The following is a 19039-nucleotide window of genomic DNA, read 5'->3' as shown; positions in this document are numbered from 1 at the left end:
CCTCCTGAATTCCCGGGTCTTCTGACACCCTGAAAATCGCTACCTCGGCAGAAGGACAAGTTAAGGTATATGGTCCAAATAAGAGTGTTTTCTCCAAACACAAAGTATATGGAAGTAACTGAATTAATTGCAAGCATGCATTTACTTTGAAAGCATGCCATAGCAACCATAACTGATATCTGGCAAGACTGGAAACTAAAATCAGATCCAATGGTAAACCGGTGGGAAGAGCTTTAATGATGGACAAAATCAGTTCAATGGTTAGAGAAAAAAGAGATGTGTGCCCCCTCTCCCCGTTATTATTCGCCCTTGCGCTAGAGCCGCTGGCTATAGCGCTGTGGACTTCAAAGAACTGGCAGGGGTTGGGGGAGGGGGGAAGAGGTGGGGAGAGAGCATAGGGTCTCGCTTTATGTGGATGATCTGCTCCTGTACATCTCGGACCCACTAGAGGGGATGGGGGAAGTCATGCAGATTCTGAGGGACTTTGGCAATTTCTCAGGGTACAAACTAAACGAGAAGAAAAGCGAGATGTTCGTGATCCAAGCTAAGGGGCAGGAAAAGAGACTGGGAGCGCTTCCGATGAAGATGTTCGAGAAGAGCTTTTGGTACATAGGGATACAGGTGGTTCGAAAGTGGGATGCCCTCCACAAGCTTAATATATCTCGGCTGGTGGAGTAGATGGAGGGGGACTTCAAAAGGTGGGACATGCTCCTGCTATCTTTAGCGGGGAGGGTGCAGCCCATTAAGATGACTGTTCTCCCCAGGTTCCTGTTCGTCTTCCAGTGCCTTCCCATCTTCATCCCCAAGTCCTCTAAGCGGGTGAACAAGATCATCTCAGGATTCATATGGGCAAATAAGATCTGGGGTCAGTGGAGAAGGCACAGGGGTGTGGAGGGAGCCTCAGTTTGGTCCCCGATACGCAACAATCACAGATTTGTCCCGGGCAAGATAGACGGAGGGTTTCAAAGCTGACATAGGGCAGGCATTAAAAGGATGGGGGACCTGTTCATAGACTGGACCTTTCCCAGCCTGAAAGCGCTGGAGGAGAAATTCAGTTTGTCCCCTGGAAATGCTTTCAGATACCTTCAGGCATGCGCCTTTCTCAAAAAACAGGTGGTGTAATTTCCGCTGCTACCCCCACACAGGATACAGGATAGGGTGGTCTCCGGCATCTGGGTAGGGAAGGGGAAGGTGTCGGACATCTACCAAGAACTTCAGGAGGCGGAGGAAGCCCCAGTGGAGGAACTTAAGGGCAAATGGGAGGAGGAGGAGCTAGGTGGGGAGCTGGATGCGGGCCTGTGGGCGGACGCCCTAAACAGGGTCAATTCCTCTTCATCACGTGCCAGGCTTAGCTAAATCCAGTTGAAGGTGGTCCACCGGGCGCACATGACGGCAACCAGGATGAGTAAGCTCTTTTGGGTTGAGGATAAATGTGCGGGAAGCCCTGCAGATCATGTCCATATGTTCTGGGCATGCCTGGCTCTTAAGGGATTCTGGCAGGGATTTGCTAAGGCAATGTCCAAGACCTTAGACACGTGGGTGGTGCCGAGTCCATAGATGGTGATCTTTGGTGTATCAGACAATCCGGGAGTTCAGGAAGCGAACGAGGCCGACGTATTGGCCTTTGCCTCCCTGGTAGCTCGGAGACGGATCCTTTTAATGTGGAGGGACTCGAGGCCCCCGAGTGTGGAGACCTGGGTTAGTGACATGGCTGGGTTTCTCAAGAAAATGAAGTTTGCCTTGAGAGGGTCCATGACTGGTTTCTGTCGGAGGTAGCAGCCGTTCCTCGACTTTCTAGGAGAGCAGTAAAGGTCAGCAGCAGCATCTGAGGGGGGGAATTCCTACATGGTTTTGTTCTTTTCTCTTGTATATGGTTATAACATTTATTTTATGTTAATTGTTGCGAACGGTTATGCAAAAAATTATGTTTTTGACAAAAATTTGAATAAAAATAATTTAAAAGAAAAAGATGTGCAGGAAGTGGAGACTTAACAAGTAGAATTAAGAAATAGAAAAGGATTTGCGATTAGCAGGAATTCTATCGAGGCTCCTTACAGAAGCTGTGAAGTGGTAGTTTGTACAAATGATGAGATTAGACGAGCATGTAGCAAAGGCAGGATAATTTTAGTGGGGCAATTTTAGCTTTCATGGAGTAGGATAAGCAAACTAGCACATATCAGAACTGTAGTGAATTGCTCAAGTACGTCTGAGATGGCTTTCCGCAACACTCTTAAGAAGCACAAGTGGGCATGTTATGAGATTTAGTAATGAATCGATTCCGTTAATAGCTGAGAATATTTATCTAATAGTGATCATAAAAGGGTGGCACAGTAACACAGTGGTTAGCATTATTGCTTCACAGCGCCCTTTGATTCCCGGCTTGGGTCACTGTCTGTGCTGAGTATGCACGTTCTCCCTGTGTCTGCATGGGTTTTCTCCAGGAGCTCCGGTTTCTTCCCACAAGTCCCGAAAGATGTGCTTGTTAAGTGAATTGGACATCTTTTAAGGCCAGCAGCACGGTTCGATTCCCGTACCAGTCTCAATAGACTGATTAAGTATCAAAGAGAAGTTGGACTGAACCTTTATAAAGCTCTGCTTCGGTCATAAGTAGAGTATTGTGTCCAGTTTTGGTCGTCATCTGGGGTCCCTTGAGAGGGTAGAAAGGAGATTTTCCACAATGGCTCCAGGGGTGAGGGATTTTAGCTATACGGTTAGGTTGGCTTGTTTTCCTGGAGCAAAGGAGTTTCTGGGGAGTTTGGGCAGATTTAGACATGGCAGACAGGGACAAACTGTTTCTATTAACTAACGGGGCTAGGACTGCAGGTAAAGATTTTGAGCAGAAGATGGAGGGAGGATGTGCAGAAAAGCTTTATTACCCAGCGAGTGATAACCTGGCTAGTGGAATTGACGATTATCCGTGATTTCAAAAGGAAATTGGATGGGCTGTTGAGAGAACTAAACCTTTCGGGTCTGTGGGGATAGAATGACTGAATGGGACAGACCAGATTATTCCCCATAGAGCCAGTTTGGATTTGATGTGCCAAATAGCCTTCTGTGTGTTATTTGTCTGAATTTCCTTTCCATAGGTTCTTTGTTGAATCTAGCAAAACATCCTGCATCCACTGTGCAGATCCTAGGTGCAGAAAAGGCACTGTTCAGAGCATTGAAGACAAGAAGAGACACTCCAAAATATGGTCTTATTTACCATGCATCACTGGTTGGGCAGACCACTCAAAAGAACAAAGGCAAGGTAAGTCGCTGAACTCTCAGTGGACTAGCAATTCTTTTTATTTTTATAAATTTAGAGTACCCAATTTTTTTTTTGCAATTAAGGGGCAATTTTCATGGCCAATCCACCTAAGCTGCACATCTTTTGGGTTGTGGGGTGAAACCCACGCAAATACGGGGAGAATGTGCAAACTCCACATGGACAGTAACCCTGGGCTGGGATTCGAACCCGGGTCCTCTGCGTTGTAGGCAGCAATGCTAACCACTGTGCCACCGTGCTGCCCGTCTAGCATTTCTCTTGTACATTTTCTGCTCCTCAAAGTTCGGGTTTTCCTACTGGAAAATGGAATGTTTCTTTTTTTTTTCTGTTTGTGTCAACATCAAATATTCTTCAGTTAGATACCAGGAAAACCTGCTCTACACAATTCCAACCTCTAAAGCATTCTCTTGTTATTCTACTAGAAGAATTTTCAAATTTCCTACACAACCTGCACTAGTGCTCTGGGTTTTGGAATTTGAGTACAGGGGTTCATTCCTGAGGTTGAAAGCTTCTTGGATATTAGCTTTATAAATATAGTCACCCCGTGATTAAGAGTATGCAGGGAGAGGGGGAAGGGGTGAGAACCAGACACTGAAAAGGGAATAGACAGGCAGTATAGGGTGCATCCTGTACATGCACATGAACACCTGAGTGCATCCCATTCAAATCTGTATTCAACTTGGAATGCTGATATGAGGTTCATCTTGGGACTGCAGCCATTGCCAAGTCCTGGCACCGCAGATGCCTCAGCTGTACAGGGGTTACAAGGAAGGCTGAAAGAGCAATAGTGCTATTATTTGATTGGGGAATAGGTATTTCTGCCGCTGCAGATATGAATCCAGGATGGTGTTTCCTCCTTGGTGTCAGTGTCATGGTTGTCTTTGAGCAGTTCCCCCCGAGAGGGGAAGATGAACAGCCAGCAGTCACGGTTCATACTGATACGAACAATATAGGCAGAAAGTGGGATGTATTATTATTACCCTGCAGTCAGAATTTGGGGAGCTAGTTTGGAAGTTAGCAACCAGAACCTCAAAAGTAGTAGTCTCTCAGTACAATGCTCAAGTGAGTATAGAAATAGGAGGTTAAAGACAACAAATGTGAGGTGAGGAAAATGGTGCCACGTGGAAGGTCTTTAGATTCTTGAGACATTGGGACTCTGAGGGAAATGGAACCTGCCTACCTAGTGGAATCAGGGCAGTTCTTTGTGGGTGTTTCCTAGTGTTGTTAGGGAGGGTTTAAACTAACTTGGCAGGGCTATCGATCAGAAGATAATATCAAAGAGGAATACCAATGTACAGAAGTATGCTGGGAAATAATACTAGAACAGAAATAGTAAGGCAGAGTAAGGGAGATAATAAAGTCTAAATCCGGATTATAATGCATGTAAGTGAATATGCAGTGTGGTTAATAAGAATGGTGAGTTATAGGTCCAGATTGCCCTGTGGAATTACAAATGTGGCTCTAACAGAAGGGCAGGACTGGGTGTTAAATATTCTAGGATACAACATGTTCAGGGAAGGAAAGGGAGACTGATGGTGGTTTGTTTAAGGAGAGCACTGCAGTGCTGGAGGAAGAGAATATTCCAGAGGTGTTGATGACGAGCTATTTGGCTCTAGCTAACAAACAAAGAAGGTACCATTACGTTTCTCTGTGCAGTCTCTAGGCCACCAACTCTTGGAAAATATGTGAATGAGCAAATTTGCAAGGAAATTGCAAAGAGGTGCAGAAATTATACAGTGGTTATAATTGGGTACTTTAATTACCCAAATGTAGACTGGGATAGTAGTCGTGTAAAGGGCAGAGAGGAGAAAAAATTCCAAGAGTGTATTCAGGACTACGCTGTTTCTACACTATTTCCAGTCCAACAAGAATGGCGGCACAGCTAGACCTAGTTTGGGAATGAAATGGATTAAAATGTCGGGGGAAGAATGTTTAGGGGATAGTGACCATTGTATCGTATATATTTTCCAGCAATTTCTCTTTTGGTATTGTGTCATATGGTTTTGGCTGACTATGGCAAAAAATAATCCAAAGTAAAAATAATTAACGGGGGGGGGGGGGGGGGGGGGAGAGCCAACTTGAATGAGGTAAGAATGGATCTGGACCCAAATAGACTTGAGTCAATTGTTCGCAGGAAAATCGATAGCTGAACAATGGGCTACCTTTAAAGTCAGACTAGTTGAGGCACAGTTGAGGTTTATTCCCTCTAAAGGGAGTCATAGGGGAAAACCCCAAAACTCCCTGGATGATAAAAGAGACAGACAATAATAAAAATAATTTGAAAAATTAAAAGAGACAGACATAAAGATGAGGAAGGAAAGGATGCTTGATGACAGATATCTGGTAGAAAACACAATCAAGGACCAGGCAGAATATAGAAGGTTCAGAGGGGAAGTGAAAAAGCAAATAAGAGAAGCAAAGAGGAAGTGTGAAGAGACTGGCAGCTAACCTAGAGAATCCTAAAATCTTCTATGGGCATATAAATAGTAAAAGGATGGTAAAAGGAGAAGTGGCAAGTTGGGGTCGGTGTCGAGGCTTGCCCCGATTGGTAGGAACCATCTCTTTGAGCTGATGAAGTTAGATGCCGCGTTTGGCGGGTGGAAAGAGGGTGATTTATTCCTGGAGGGGTGGTTTGCCAGCCTGGAGGAGTTGAAAGAGAAAGTCTGGTTCTCGGGCTCGGATGTGTTTAGGTACCTCCAGGTATCAAATTGTGTCCAGCCATTCCAACATTCCCGGTGGCACCGCCACCAACCTTACTGGAGAGGATTTTGTTTTGTACAGTGTTGGAAGAGGGTAGTGTGTCTCTGGTATACAGACAGATTTTGTGGGAGCATCTGGTCCAGGTGGAAGGGTTGAAGGCTAAATGGGAGGAGGAGCTGGCCTATAATGGAGGAGGTGTGGAGTGAGGGAGGGTGAGCACTAGATCATTCTGTGTGAGGCTGAGTCTGACTGATCCAGCTGCTGCATGGTGTGTTTTGCACTTATCCAGATGGATGATAAGTATTCCATCATGCGGCTGCATAAACTTTGTAGGTGAAGAGGCTTTTTGGAATCAGATGGGGAGCCATTCTTTCCTGCAGGTTGATTTGATTGGTCTGGTTAAGCTTCTAGTTAATGATGAAGACCACCTAGTTGACCGTTGATGTGAGAACATCTCGGTGAGGCAACTGGCTTAAAAGCCTGTGGGCTCCAGTGTCTGCGTGGGTTTCCTCCGGGTGCTCCGGTTTCCTCCCACAAGTCCCGTGAGAGGAATTGGACATTCAGAATTCTCCCTCAGTGTATCCGAATAGGTGCCGATTGTGGCGACTAGGGGATTTTCACAGTAACTCCCATTAGTGTTAATGTAAGCCTATTTGACACTAATAAAGATTTGTGAAGTAGAGAGGATCAGATCGGGTTTCTGCGCTCAATATTTATGATGAGCTATCTGGGTTGGCACGGTGGCACAATGATTAGCAGAGGATCACGCACTGAGGATACGGGTACGATCCCGGTCACTGTCTGTGTGGAGTTTGCACCCTGTGACTTCATGGGTCTCACCCCCACAAAAAGATGCGCAGGGCAGGTAAATTGCTCCTTTTTAAAAAAAAAAAAGCTGATGAGCTATCTGCAGGATTGACAAAGAAAAGATTCATACTTGCAGCTGTGAAGCTGCGGACTCTTTGCAAGTTCAGATGTAAATAGTGGGTACCTCCAAATGAAGGGGATGGAGTATGAAGCATACGTTCCTTCAACTTCTAAGAGTGGAGGGAAGTGAGGATTTAAGCAAAGATAAGGAAATTGGCATGTTGGTTGAGGGGGGTTTAGTATTTTTGAGATTTGTGTTGTTGCATTTTATAGGCAAATATTTGGTCTGAAGAAAGGCCATACGGAATTGAAACACTACCTCTGTATCTCTTTCCACAGATCCTCCAAACCTGCTGAGTTTTCCAGCATTTTCTGTTTTATTGCAGACTTCCAACATCTGTCGTATTTCGCTTTTCTTATTTACATTTAAACTGTCCTCTTGACACAAGTGGTTGAATATGAAATTGGCTATCAGGATGTGAGGAAAATGTTCTGCATAAAACTAGCAGCTATACAGGGCAGCACGGTGGCGCAGTGGCTAGTATTGCTGCCTCACGGTGCCGAGGTCCCAGGTTCGATCCCGGCTCTGGGTCACTGTCTGTCTGGAGTTTGCACATTCTCCCCTTGTTTGCGTGGGTTATGGCCCCACAACCCAAAGATGTGCAGGCTAGGTGGATTGGCCATGCTAAATTGCCTCTTAATTGGAAAAAATGAATTGGGTACTCTAAATTTATAATTTTTAAAAAACTAGCAGCTATACAGCACATAAGTTGTCTAAATACTGAGTTGTTCCAACAGATCTCCAGGATGTTGGCAGCCAAGGCATCTTTAGCAATCCGGTATGATGCGCTGGCTGACGATACAAATGCAGAAATGGGTGTGGAGAACAGAGCCAAGCTAGAGATCCGGATACGACACTTGGAAGAAAAAGGGGTAAGTGAACTCCTGTAATATCCACTCTGGCCCTTGCATGACCGATATTTGGTCAGTAGCACCTGATCTGAGATCCCTGTGTCTTGTCTTCAACTTGTGTGAGTATTCGTCTTTGTTGGCTGTACTCTCCCTAAACTGATATTTGTGTCTCAGTATTGCTTTGGCTTTTGTCTTGTAGATGCGACGGATAAGTGGTACAGGAAAGGCTCGGGCACAATCAGACAAATACCAGCATAAGAGGTAGGTGTCCCAAATCTAATTTCTAAGTATTTCCTACATGTTCTATGTTCCTGTTCATATTGGTTTGCTGGGGAAAGATACAGGTTGGAGGCTTGCATTTTCTGGGGGCTAGAAAAGCAAGTTCTTAGTCTTGTGCATTTTCTGATGCTGTGTTCGTGTAGCCTTGATGATGCCTAACTGAGTTTTGGTATTTCAGTTATGATGGATTTGAAAATAATTTGTTTCATCTGCTTCTGGGCTTTCAATTCTTTTGTGGAAATGTTGCTATTGCAACTCATTTTAATGATAGAGAAGTGTGTTTGAAAGTTTCCTCAATTACTTTAGGAGTAAGAGGCATCTTTTTGTTTGGTGCCCAGTGATCCATATCAGATTGCCAAGACAATATCCCTGTCTGCAGCAGTTGCAATTGACCTTGGTGCCCCTGTCACTTGTAAAATGTGTCTAGCTACTGAATAAGAAGCGAATTGGATACTGCTCAGATGGCACTTGTCTAGGTTCGTGCTTGATATAGAACGTGGATGAGATACTATAAACAATGTTGTACCCCAGCAATAATCATTGCCTTCAGAAGAAAAACTTGAGGGGGAGGGTAGTTAGCTGGTGAGGAGGAGAAAGGAAATGTTTTGTAATGTTCTAATTTATATCTTCTGGCCAGTGACGTGAAAACATATGACCCATCTGGAGACTCGACTCTACCTTCTGTCCCAAAGAAAAGAAAGTTTCAGGAAGTGGATGAGGAAGAACAAAAAGAAGTCAAGTCCAAAAAAAGGGCCCGACTTTTAGAGTCTCCTGTGACAGGTTAGTCTCTAGGAATTTGTAACAGTGCTTTTGGGTCATACAAGGACAGCTTTGGCTCCTGTACTGGTGCAAGTAACACTTTCCAGTTGTACTGCAACTCTGGTCAGGATTCCTGACTACAGTGACTATGTTTCATAATCAAGACTCTTAATTCCAACGTGGGCTGATATTTATGGCTGTGTACAAGGGCAGCACGGTGGTGCAGTGGTTGGCACTGGTGCCACATGGTGTCAAGGACCCGAGTTCGACCCCGGCCCTGAGTGGTTTTTGCATATTCTCCCCGTGTCTGCGTGGATCTCATCCCACAACCCAAATAATGTGCAGGGTAGGCTAAATTGCCTCATAATTGAAAAGATTAAAAAAGGGGAAAAAATTCATGACTGTGTAGACAGTGCTCTTCGTTGTGTCCATTCAATTTCCTAGCTTCTGTTCTCACCTCTTATTCTCCCCTCATCTCCCAGAACTGAAAGGGGTTTCTCTTTGTCCTCGCCTTCCTCCCCAGCAGCCTCTACATTCAGCGCATCATCCTCCTCCATCCACCATTTACACCACCTCTAGGTACAACCAAACACATCTTCCCCCTGTCAGTATTTCAGAGACCATATCCTGCCCTGGTCCACAGCTCTTTCACCCCAACATCCCCTCCCCACAGCACCTTCCAATGCAAGCAAAAGAGAAGCTACACCTTGCCTTTAGATCCTCCTCCCGTTTCATTGTCGAACGCCCAAACTTGCCCTTCAGGTGAAATAGCGACTTGCCTGTGCTACTGAATTCTGTTCATATGCTGTCTCCTTTACATTAGGGAGACTAAACTAAAAAAAAAAAAAAATCTCTTGAATTTAGAGTACCCAGTTCATCTTTTCCAATTAAGGGGCAATTTAGCATGTTCAATCCAGTACCTTGCACATGGTTGGGTTGTGGGGGCGAAACTCACGCAAACACAGGGAGAATGCAAACTCCACACGGACAGTGACCCAGAGCCGGGATCGAACCTGGGACCTCGGTGCCATGAGACTGCAGTGCTACCACTGCGCCACCGTGCTGCCCTGACTAGACTAAATTTAGCTCACAGGCATGACTGAGCTTTCTGTTGCCGATCATGTTAATTCACCGCTGCACTTTCACGTTGATTGCGGCCTCCGTGAAGCTCAATGGAAGCTTGAGGAACAGCGTCATGTATTTACATTTGGCACTAAAGGCTTCAGGCCCCAACACTTGGGTTCAGAAACTTTCAATTCATAACGTTTGCCCCTTTTCTATTGTTTCCTATTTACTTAGCAATTATTCTGCATTTTCCCATTAACGTGTTTGCTCAACATTTTTATTTATTGAATTGGCATTATCTATTTCACAATTTAAACATGTTTTCCACCCTATCATTGACTTTCCTCTTTGTATTTTCCCCTCGCCTGTGTTTGATTTAAAACTGTTACATCTCTTAACTTCTTCCAGTTAAGCTGAAAGTGATCAACCTGAAATTATAACTTGGATTTCTTTCTGCATAAATGCTGCCAAACCTGCTGATATTTCCAGTATTTTCTGTTTTATTCCCTCATCAGGTTTCCTGATTTAATTATACTAAAATACATTTTTATTTCAAAGAATATATAGAAGAAGCTGAGCCACCCACAAAGAAGAAAAAGAAGAAAGAAAAGAAGCAGCAGGTAGTTGTAAAACTGGAGGAGGAGGAGGAGGAACCATCAACTTCTTTTGTTACAGAGGAAGTGCCATCAACTTCTTTTGGTACAGAGGTAAGAACATGATTGAAATGTTATGCAAGTACAAGTAAAACTTACTCAACCTTAGTTACACAAAATTCAGGGCTCTTGGGATTGGGGATAATACATTAGTGTGGATTGGGATTAATTGTGAGACCAGAATAAGGAAAGCACGGTCAATTAACCTTCATTGTAAGTATGTTTAACTAAAAGGGTGACGAGGTCTTGCTACAAATTATAAGCGTCCTTGGCGAGATGACCTATGTCGTACCATGCACGGTTTTGTGGGGGGTGCAATAAAACTTCACTACTGATTCCTTAGATGACAAGATTGTGCCAAGAGGAGAGATTTAGTAGTCACGATATTCCCTATGGTTTAGAACAATGAGAGATGATCTAATTGAAAAAGAACAATTCTTAAGGGGCATAAGAGGGTTGTTTGGGGGGGGGGGGCTGCTGCCAAAGGATTCCAAGTGTTACATCCTTGTTCCCAAACATATGAAGATAACCCCAACAAGTACAGGCCAGCCAGATTAAACCTCGGTGGTGAGAAAGCTTTTAGTGAAGGTAATCCAGAACAAAGTTAACAGTCACTTGGATGAATTGGGGAAATCAAGCACAGGTTTGTTAAAGAAAAGTAGTGTTTAACTAACATGGTTACTTTAAGTTAGCTGAGAAACAGTAGCAGCAAATGGTTTTTTTGAACTGGAGGAAAGGATTCTGTGGGGTTCCCTGGGTTGTACCAGAATTACTGCTTTTTCTGATGTACATTAATTACTTGTGTGAAATAGGCACAGGAAGATCTGTGACTGAGGAACATAGTGATAAACTTCAGGAGAGCATAGACAGGCTAATTAAACAAGCAAACAAGTAGCAGATGAAATTTAATGCAGAGAAGAGTGAAGTGATTCATTTTGCAAAGATCAAGAAGAGGCAAGATAAAGCCTATACATTCTGAGGGGGTGCAGGAACAGAAAGACTTGCGAGTATCTGTGCATAAATTGTTGCTGGTGGCAAAGCAAGTAGAAACGATGAAAAGGGCATATGGGATCCTGGGCTTAACGGCTTACAGTACAAAAGGAAGGAAGTTATGTTGAACCTTTTATATATGGAGAGGTGGTGGCGTAGTGGTATTGTCGCTGGACTTGTATCCCAGAGATCCACAATCATGCTTTGGAGACCCAAGTTCGAATCCCGCCATGGCAGATGGTGAAACTGGAATTCAATAAAATTGGAATTAAAAGTCTAAAGATGACCATGATTGTCATAAAATAACATCTGGTTCACTAATGTCCTTTAGGGAAGGAAATCTGTCGTCCTTACCTAGTTGACTCTTGACTGCCCTCAGGGATGGGCAACAATTGCTGGCCCAGCCCACGACACCTGCATCCCATGAACAAATAAAAGAAAACACTGGTTCGGCCTCAACTTCAGGATCGGTGTTAAAACTTTAGAAAGAGTGTAGAAAGGATGTATGAGGATAGCTGGTGAAGTTAAGCCTATTCTCCTTGGCGAAGAGAAGATCCAATAGAGCTATCATGAGGAGTCTGGACAGATAAGAGAGAAATAGTTCCCATAGATGGATGGTTCAAGAACCAGAGGGCATCATTTTAGGATGTTTGACATGAGAAACTTATGCAACGATTGGTTAGGACTTGGATGAGCCATCCGAGTGTGGTGGAAGCACATTCATTCAGTCATGGTTTTCAAAAGCAAATTGAATAACCACCTGAAAGGGGAAAAAATTGCATCACTGGCAAAAGGTCGGGAGAGTGGAATTAGCCAAATTGCTCTTGCAGAGAGCTGACACAGGCCCAAAGGGCCTTATGGCCGCCAGCTATAGAGTAACTATTCTTTGACTACTGTATCATGTACCCAATACATGCTGACACTAACTGTCAGAATGATACTCCGAGTAATAACCTGTGGAACTATTTTCCAAGTGGGGTGAGCATCTTGGAAGAGGAGTCTAATTGGAGAGAACATTTTTCAGTGTTCACTGTCCGTGTACATGTTGAATTTTGCAGATATATAGCAACCTCTATCTTTGATAATTATCTTCATAACATACAAAATAGGAACAGAATTTGGCCTCGTGAGCCTTCTGATATTAGATCATGACAGATCTTTTAATTTTTTGCTTGCCTGATCTCTCTTCCCTAGATTCCTTAAGATTTAAAAAAAAACTTTAATGTGCTCTGACCGAGCACCTAGTGTATTACTTAGTGTAGTGTAGTAATTTTCACGTGTAGAAAATTCATTCCCAACTGTCTGAAGATATTTCTCCTAATTTCAGTGCTAAGTGGCTGACTCTTTATCCTTAAACTTTACATTCCAGATTTAGATTCTCTCCTGAAGGGAAATAACCGCCCAGCAATTTAACACGCCAAACTATCATAGCTTGCTATATGTTTCCATAAGATTACCTTCATTCTTCTAAACTCCAGAGAATATAGGTCCATTCTAAATTCTCTCCTCAGCACAACCCTCATTTATTTATGGAAGATGATGAAAAGACTCAGCAGGTCAGGCAGCATCAATGGAAATAAACAGCTAATGCTTCAGGTTGATGCCTTTTCATTAGAACTTGAAGTGGTTTTTTTAGTGTCCAATTCTCTTTTTTCCAATTAAGGGGCAATTTAGCAGATCCAATCCACCTACCCTGCATATCTTTGGGTTGTGGGGGTACGACCCACGCAGATACGGGGAGACTGTGCAAACTCCACATGGACAGTGACCCAGGGCCAGGAATGAACCCGGGTCCTCGGTGCCGTGAGGCAGCTGTGCTAACCACAGTGCCGTCCATAACTTGAAAGTGTTAACAGCATCTCCATAGCTTCTGGATCGGAGTATTTCTGGAATTTTTTGGTTTTATTTCAGACTTCTGACGTGCGGTATATTGTTTTATTTGTTCATGCATTGTAACCATTGCTGGCACGGCCAACTTTTGTTACCTATCAGTAATGCCCTTGCGCTTCGTGGTGAGCTGCTTCCTTGAACTACTGCTGTAGGTAGATCCGAAGAGGGAATTTGAAGATTTTATTCCATGGGCGTTGCTTTTGGTGTAAGGCGAGCAGCAAGGTGGTCCAGTGGTTAGCATTTGTGCCTCACGGCTCAGAACCCAGGTTTGATCCCGGCTCTGGGTCACTGTCCGTGTGGACATTCTCCCGTGTCTGCGTGGCTCTCACCCCCACAACCCAAAGGTGTGCTGGGTAGGTGGCTTGGCCTCACTGAATTGCCCCTTAATTGGAAATTTAAATACTTTGGTAGAACAATATTATGTGACACTTTAAAATGCCTTTTGAAAATCCATGTGCACCACATTAACTACATTACCCTTTATTGACCTGTTACCTCATCAAAACTCAAATCTAGTTAGTTAAACATAACTTGCCTTTATAATCCATGCTACTTTTTTAGATTTAGATTTATTGTCACGTGTACAGAGGTACAGTGAAAAGTGTTGTTCTGCGTACAGTCCCGGCAGATCATTCCATACATGAAAATCATCGGACAATAGATAAATACAAAATGTAAATACATAGGACATGGATATCGGGTGAAGCATACAGAGTGTATTGCTACAACAGCAGAGATGATGCGTAGATAGATCAGTTCAATCCAGAAGAGCGCCATTCAAGAGTCTGGTAACAGTTGGTAACAGTCCTGGGAAGAAGTTGTTTTTGAATCTGTTAGAGCACATTCACAGACTTTTGTATCTTCTCGATGGAAGAGAGAATAACCCAGGTGAGAGGAGTCTTTGATTCGGTTGCCCACTTTCCCAAGGCAGCGGGAGGTGTAGATAGTTGGTGGATGGGGGGGCGGTTTCACATGATGGACTGGGCTGTGTTCCCGACTCTCTGTAGTTACGGTCTTTGGCTGAGCAGTTGCCATACCAGGCTGTGATGCAGCCAGATAGGATGGTTTATGGGCAGCTCAGTAGCACAAGTGGATAGCACTGTGGCTTCACAGCTCCAGGATCCCAGGTTCGATGCCCAGCTTGGGTCACTGTGCGGAGTTGCATGTTCTCCCCGTGTCTGCGTGGGTTTCTTCCCGGGTGCTCCGGTTTCCTCCCACAGTCCAAAAACGTGCAGGTTAGGTGGATCAGCCATTATAAATTGCCCTTAGTGACCAAAAAGGTTAGGGGGGGTTATTGGGTTATGGGGATAAGGTGGAAGTGAGGGCTTAAGTGGGTCGGTGCAACTTGATGGGCCAAATGGCCTCCTTCTGCACTGTATGTTGTATGTTCTTTATATGGTGCATTTGTAAAACTTGGTAAGAGTCAAAGTGGGCATGCTGAATTTCCTTAGTTTCCTGAGGAAGTATAGGCACTGTTGTCCTTTCTTGGTCGTAGCGTTGATGTGGCTAGACCAGGACAGATTGTTGGTGATGTGTCCATCTAGGAATTTGAAATGGCCAGCCATCTCCACCATTGATGTGTGAAACACTACACTTCCTGAAGTCAATGGCCAGCTCCTTAGTTTTGGTGACATTGAGGGAGAGATTCTTGTTGCACCATGCAACTAGGTTCTCTCTATCTTCCTCATGTACCCGACCCATTACTTTTGTGTCATGAGCAAACATGTAGATGAGTTGGAGCTGAATTTTGTCTCAATTGTGTGTTGTATGGAGTATGTAGGGGGGCTATGTACACAGCCTTGCGGGGCCCCATATTGAGCACTATTGTGGAGGAGGTGTTGTTGTTTATCCTTACTGATTGTGGTCTTTGGGTCAGGAAGTTGAGGATCCCGTTACAAAATGAGGAGCCAAGTCCTAGGTTTTGGTGCTTTGATATGAGTTTGGCAGGGATTATGATGTTGACGGCTGAGGTGTAGTCAATGAATTGGAGTCCTTGTTGTCAAGATGCTCCATTGATGAGTGTAGGGACAGGGAGATGGCGTCCGCTGTGGACCGATTGGCGGTATGTGAATTGCAGTGGATCAAGTTATTCTGGGAGGTTGGAGTTGATGTGCTTCATGACCAACCTCAAATCACTTCATAATGATAGATATCAAGGCCGCCAGATGGTAGTCATTGAGGCACGTTGCCTGGTTCTTTGACACTTTGATCTACAAATTCTGTCCCAGGTGATAATTTCTAAGAGGTTTCTCACCGCTCAGATTGAATTGATTTGCCTATAGTTGCTGGGTTTACTCTTGTACCTCTTTTAAACAAAAGTGGACTTCTTGTGAACAAAAGTTTGCAATTCTCACGTCTTTCTCAACCCGGTATCTTAATTGGAAAATTATGGTTAGTACTTCCCTACCCTGGCTTTCTTGGTTGTATCCTGCCAGTCCTGGTGACTTATCAACATAAGATACAACCATCCCTTTTAATACCTCTTGTCAATTTTAACCTCATCCAGTATTTCAACTATCTGCTCTTTATTGACTTTGGCAACACTTTAGTAAAGACAGATGGGCAGTCTCATTTAATATCACAGTCATGCCCTCTTCTTCTGTGTAATTCCACTTTTTGGTTCCTAATTGGCCCCACCCCTCCTATCCTTTTATTATTTATAGGCATAAGACTTTTGCGAACCTGTTCTTAAGTAGTCCCATTTCCTTCCGCACTTTTGTCTGAACTTTCTATATTTAGCCTGGTGGATGAATCCTTCGCAATAAATTTAGTTATTTTCTCAAAGACTAATATCAGGCTAACTATTGTTCCCTATAGGGTGACATGGTGGTGCAGTGGTTAGCACTGCTGCCTCACGGCGCTGAGGACCCAGGTTCAATCCTGGCCCGGGTAACTGTCCATGTGGAGTTTGCACATTCTCCCTGTGTTGCGTGGGTCTCATCTGCACAACCCGAAGATGTGCAGTTTAGGTGGTTTGGCCACGCTAAATTGCGCCTTTTTGGAAAAAAAATAATTGGGTACTCTAAATTTATATATATTTTTAAAAAACTTGTTCCCTAATTTCTCTACTTAATTGAATAGTGGTGTAACATTTGCTATTTTACAATCCATTGGGAACATTCTGGAATCTGGAAATTTTAGACTATCACAACCAGTGCATCCATAATCCCTTTGGAGCTGGTTATGAAGAAGTCATATTTGATTCAATATTAACTCTCGTTGCTCTCTCCAGACCTGCTGAGTGTTTCTAGAACTTTGTTATTATTGTGCCTTATATTTAATTGAAGGGTAGTAATTAGTGTTTGACTTTATTTTCAGACCCCAGAGAAGAAGAAGAAGAAGAAAAAGAAAATTAAAATTGAGTGATGTGTAATGAGAGACTACATTATTGCTGTTCATAGCTCTGTGGAATCTTGACTGAAAGTGTTTTTTTTTTATAAGGAGTAAAGTGTTTTTAGAATCCAGTACAATTGCATTATCAGAAAAAAAACAAGTCCCATTAGGTTTTTCTGGTTTAAAAAAAAAAAAATAGTTCACCTTTGGAGTGAGAAATGGAGCTCAGTTTTCTTTTGTTAATGCATATGCCCACCCCCAATCTCAAACCCTGTCAAACTATAAACCAAAAGCACATGACCATCATGTGTGACTGCCATGCTCAGCATTTTCCTTTGTGCAGATGGGATACAGTGGATAGGACATGAATATTGTTTTTAAATAATTGGTATTCATTTTTTAATAACTTGTGGCATCAGATCAAAAATTCTTTCTCCCTACAAATGCTGCCAGACTTGCTGAACTTTTCCAACATTCTTTGTTGTTTCAGATTACAGCATATGCAGTATTTTGCTTATTTCATTTTCAAATGCTGGTATCAATATGAATAACAATGTTAAATACTCAGTGGCCCATCACAAACATACACACCTACTCTGAATTGGTAAGCAAAGAGTAGATTACAAATAATTGGCTTAAGAACTAGAGAAATGCGAATGTTTTTCACATAGGTTCAGATATGGAATGCACTGCCAGCAAGGGTAATGGAATCAGACTCCATTGACACATTCAATAGACAATTGGACAAGGCAACACGGTGGCACAGTGGTTAGCACTGCTGCCTCACTACAGAGTATCCAATTATTATTAAGGGGCAATTTAGCATGGCCAATCCACCTAACCTGCACATCGTTGGGTTGTGGGGCTGAAACCCACGCAGCCATGGGGAGAATGTGCAAACTCCACACGGACAGTGACCCAGGGCCGGGATTCGAACCCAGGTTCTCAGCGTCGCAGCCTCAGTGCTAACCACTGTGCCGCATGCCACCCCTATCCGTGTGGCGTTTGCACATTCTCCCCGTGTTTGGGTTGGTTTCGCCCCCACAACTCAAAGATATGCAGGGTAGGTGGATAGCTAAATTGCTCCTTAATTGGAAAAAACGAATTGGGTACTCTAAATTTTTTTAAAAAATACAATTGCACATGTACTAAGGAGAACGAATTTACAGGATTTAAGGAAAACTAATTTACAGGGTTAAGGGAAGAAAACACGTGATTTTTGACTAAACTTGAAAGCTCCTTCAAAGAGCCAGCACAGGCATAATTGGCTCCCTTCTGTGTTGTACTCTTACCAGATTCTGAGCACAAACACAAGGATATATCCTTTATAAATCATAGGCCTCAGCTGAAGTACTGTGACTAATTCAGAAGACTGAATGAGGAATGATTTCCAGGCCGTGGAAACTGCAAAAATTTACAGAATTATACCAGCAATTTCAGTTGTGCGAAGACTACTGATGCTGGGTTTGTTTTTCACTGTGCAGAGAGTTCATAAAGCTCCGAATTATGATTGATTTTGACAAGAGTAGATGATGAAACTGTTCCCACCGGCAGGACCAGAGGGTAATTAAATCATACCTTTGAAAAATTGCTTCAATTAGTCCTCTGCTCTTCAATTTCTCTCTTTTTTGCCCTCTGCCAAATAGCACATAATACTGAACACATACAAGACAGGAGTAGGATATTTGGTCCCCTCAATGAAAACATGGCTGATCTGACTTTAATTTGCTCCATGTCCTTCAGTAGCTTTGGTTAACAAAAATGTATGAGTTAAAACTAACTTGATAGAGTATTGGCCCACTTGAACCTCTCATCATCTTGAAAATCTCAGGTATTCTCTTAATTTCAAGGAGAATAATGAAAGCATTTCCTCCCTGTCTTTGTAACTGAAGTGCCTCAACCCTGATAACGCCTTGGGATAACTCTACCCTTCCTAATGCTGTTGTATCGTTCCAGAAGTGTGGTACACCTGAATTGTCCACAATACGCTAACTGAAGCCTCATTATTATTCTATTTCCAATGTATGAACCCAGGTAATCAATATGCTTTAACCATCTTATCAACTTGCTCCTGCAAACTTAAGTATCTGCAAATGAACACTAACTGTAGAATTTAATGAAACCTCCAGGAATGGGGAGCAGGGGGAGTTCTTCAGTGATATTGTCAGATTTTGATTTCATGACCAGATTGATATTGAGATTAAGTCTATTGACATGGCAGATCAGTCATCTTGCCATCTGGTGGTTCCTGTTCGCCATGCAATTGCATCCAATCTTTATTTTAACACTTTCAAATTAAAAGAGTGGCCCACAGAAACTCTTT

The 19039-nt window shown here is 43.3% G+C and overlaps 1 protein-coding gene across 1 annotated transcript in view; it reads left to right on the top strand.

Annotated features, from left to right (window-relative positions):
* The window catches only part of nop58 (NOP58 ribonucleoprotein homolog (yeast)), a 42481-nt gene extending 24174 nt beyond the window's left edge, over nt 1-18307 (top strand). Inside the window, exons 10-15 of the mRNA XM_072483723.1 lie at nt 3087-3250; nt 7634-7768; nt 7947-8008; nt 8664-8806; nt 10409-10557; nt 16702-18307. Coding sequence (XP_072339824.1) covers nt 3087-3250; nt 7634-7768; nt 7947-8008; nt 8664-8806; nt 10409-10557; nt 16702-16749 — 701 coding nt within the window. The 3' untranslated portion in view covers nt 16750-18307. The remainder of the gene's footprint in view (nt 1-3086; nt 3251-7633; nt 7769-7946; nt 8009-8663; nt 8807-10408; nt 10558-16701) is intronic.
* Nucleotides 18308-19039: the final 732 nt, after the last annotated feature.

Source organism: Scyliorhinus torazame, chromosome 2 (genome assembly GCF_047496885.1).
Source record: "Scyliorhinus torazame isolate Kashiwa2021f chromosome 2, sScyTor2.1, whole genome shotgun sequence".
Lineage (NCBI taxonomy): Eukaryota > Metazoa > Chordata > Chondrichthyes > Carcharhiniformes > Scyliorhinidae > Scyliorhinus > Scyliorhinus torazame.
This window is presented reverse-complemented; position numbering and strand designations above follow the sequence as displayed.